Source organism: Naegleria fowleri, assembly GCF_008403515.1.
Source record: "Naegleria fowleri strain ATCC 30894 chromosome Unknown tig66, whole genome shotgun sequence".
In the NCBI taxonomy this organism is placed as follows: Eukaryota; Heterolobosea; class Eutetramitea; order Acrasida; family Naegleriidae; genus Naegleria; species Naegleria fowleri.
In genome coordinates, this window is record NW_025407998.1 from 703,920 (window position 1) to 705,851 (window position 1,932).

A 1,932-nucleotide genomic window follows, 5' to 3' on the forward strand; every position below is an offset into this window, starting at 1 on the left:
TCTTGATTCTATTTCCTTTTCTTGTCTATCATCAATAGGGCGATGAGATTTGAAAAAGGAATTTTGTGTTCTTGAACGATGGATGGTGATTGGAACGGAGGTGGATGTATTCTTGAGGTCATGATGATTTCGTTGTTGAGAATGATGATTCAAACTTGTGGTTCCAACAACAGGATGAAAATCCAATGATGAGGAGGATGATTCTTCATTCCGTTGATCCATTCTTTTACTATCATTTGGGCCGATCAATCTACATGTTTGCTGCTGAAGATGATGATTTGTATTAGGGTCTAAATCATTCAACATCCGCAGTCGATCATGAAAAATTCTAAACTGTGGTTTTTCTCTGATCCGATGGTCATTCCGATGTAAGCTTAATGGAGGTGTGGAGGGAGAGTGATCTCTCTCTTGATGATTCATCCACCACTGATGCAGAAGTATATGCGTCATTTCTGAAGTCAATTCAATTTTTTTTAACCTTTTTAAAGTTCGAATCAAATAATTCTATTTTTGAAATTTCCTTATTCAAAGAGCGGCTCGGAATTTTGATTCCGAAGACAAAAATACAGAAGCAGAAACCATCTCATTTTGTGGGTATCACTCTGTAATCTTGTGAAATCCAACTTCACAACAAACGACCTGTAAATGATTCATTGCGCTCTCAAAGGTTACAAAATCCTGTTCCAGATTGCACTTTTACGGCAAAGAAAAAAAATGGGCGAAAAATCCATTTCATCGTCAATTTCAAGAACAACGTCGTCATCGTTCAACTCTCTTTTCATGCTTTCCACACTATTCCTCATCCTTCTTCTTCTTCATTCCTTTTTTACCCCATTCTTCATCCTTTCCGAAAATCTTTCTTTCTCTTCTTCAACATTTCCTTTACAGGCAACCACCACAACGAAAAGCCTTTCATCATCAGAAAATTCTCTCATCAACCCACTCAATTTTACCATCTTGTATGTTCAACCAAATTCTTCATCATCCTCTCTTCCGAATTGCACCCAAAAATCAGATCCGTGTTCTTCCATCTCTCAGGCCCTTCAGAAATTATCGGAATTGTTTCAATTGAAAATTATTGAACAAAAATCGGCCATCATTTATTTATTGGAAGGAAAATATGTTGGAAATTCGGCAGCTTGTCGAATGAAACAGAATGCAGTCTCAGAGTCGTATGATGATATTATTGTGGCATCGTATCCGTATGATAATACAAATAATAGTGAAAATCGAATGATCATTGATTGTAATAATGGAGAATTGATTTCGTATTTGAAAGCGAGGAGCATTTCGTTTCAAAACCTGACCGTTTTGAGAACAAAAATTTATAGCGACGAACAATTTGTCGTCTTGAATGTGTTTGAAATCAAGTTTGAAATGTGTCAAATCGATAATATGGCTGTTCAGGCGTCTTATTACAAGAAGGAATTTAATGTGACATTTGTGCAATGTAATGTTACACATTCTGAGTTATATAATATACTCAAAACCACATTTGAAGAAAGTATAATGAAATTTATTGGCTTGACAAGTAACAAGAAGGCCATAGTTTCGATTCAAAATTGTGCCATTCAAAATTTTAACTACAAGTCAGTTCAACAATATGTGAATACAATTTTGGATATTCAATATAGCCAAACATTTTCGATTGTGAATAGCCAGTTTGTGAATTCCAGTTTTGTCATTACAAGATTTCAATCCATTGAGTTTAAAGGAGTGAATTTCGATGGATATACCTCAATTTACCAAGCATATTCCAGAACGGCCACACTAACAAACATAATTTCTACAAATGGAAATTTTTTTTTTAGAAAGTGATGGAATTGACAGCGTGGTTTTTAGTAGGTGTGTATTTTCACAGCCTCAGCAAGAAGTAGACACAAATGCCATTCAAAACCCTAAGCCAACCATTAGGATTTCTTCCACATACTT

At 35.3% G+C, this 1,932-nt stretch overlaps 1 protein-coding gene across 1 annotated transcript in view; it reads left to right on the forward strand.

Annotated features, from left to right (window-relative positions):
* Positions 1–714: 714 nt before the first annotated feature.
* FDP41_009135 (uncharacterized protein) overlaps positions 715–1,932 on the forward strand; it is a gene marked incomplete at both ends in the record, with an annotated part of 3,622 nt that continues 2,404 nt past the window's right edge. The window contains one exon of the mRNA XM_044713063.1: positions 715–1,661. Coding sequence (XP_044557600.1) covers positions 715–1,661 — 947 coding nt within the window. The remainder of the gene's footprint in view (positions 1,662–1,932) is intronic.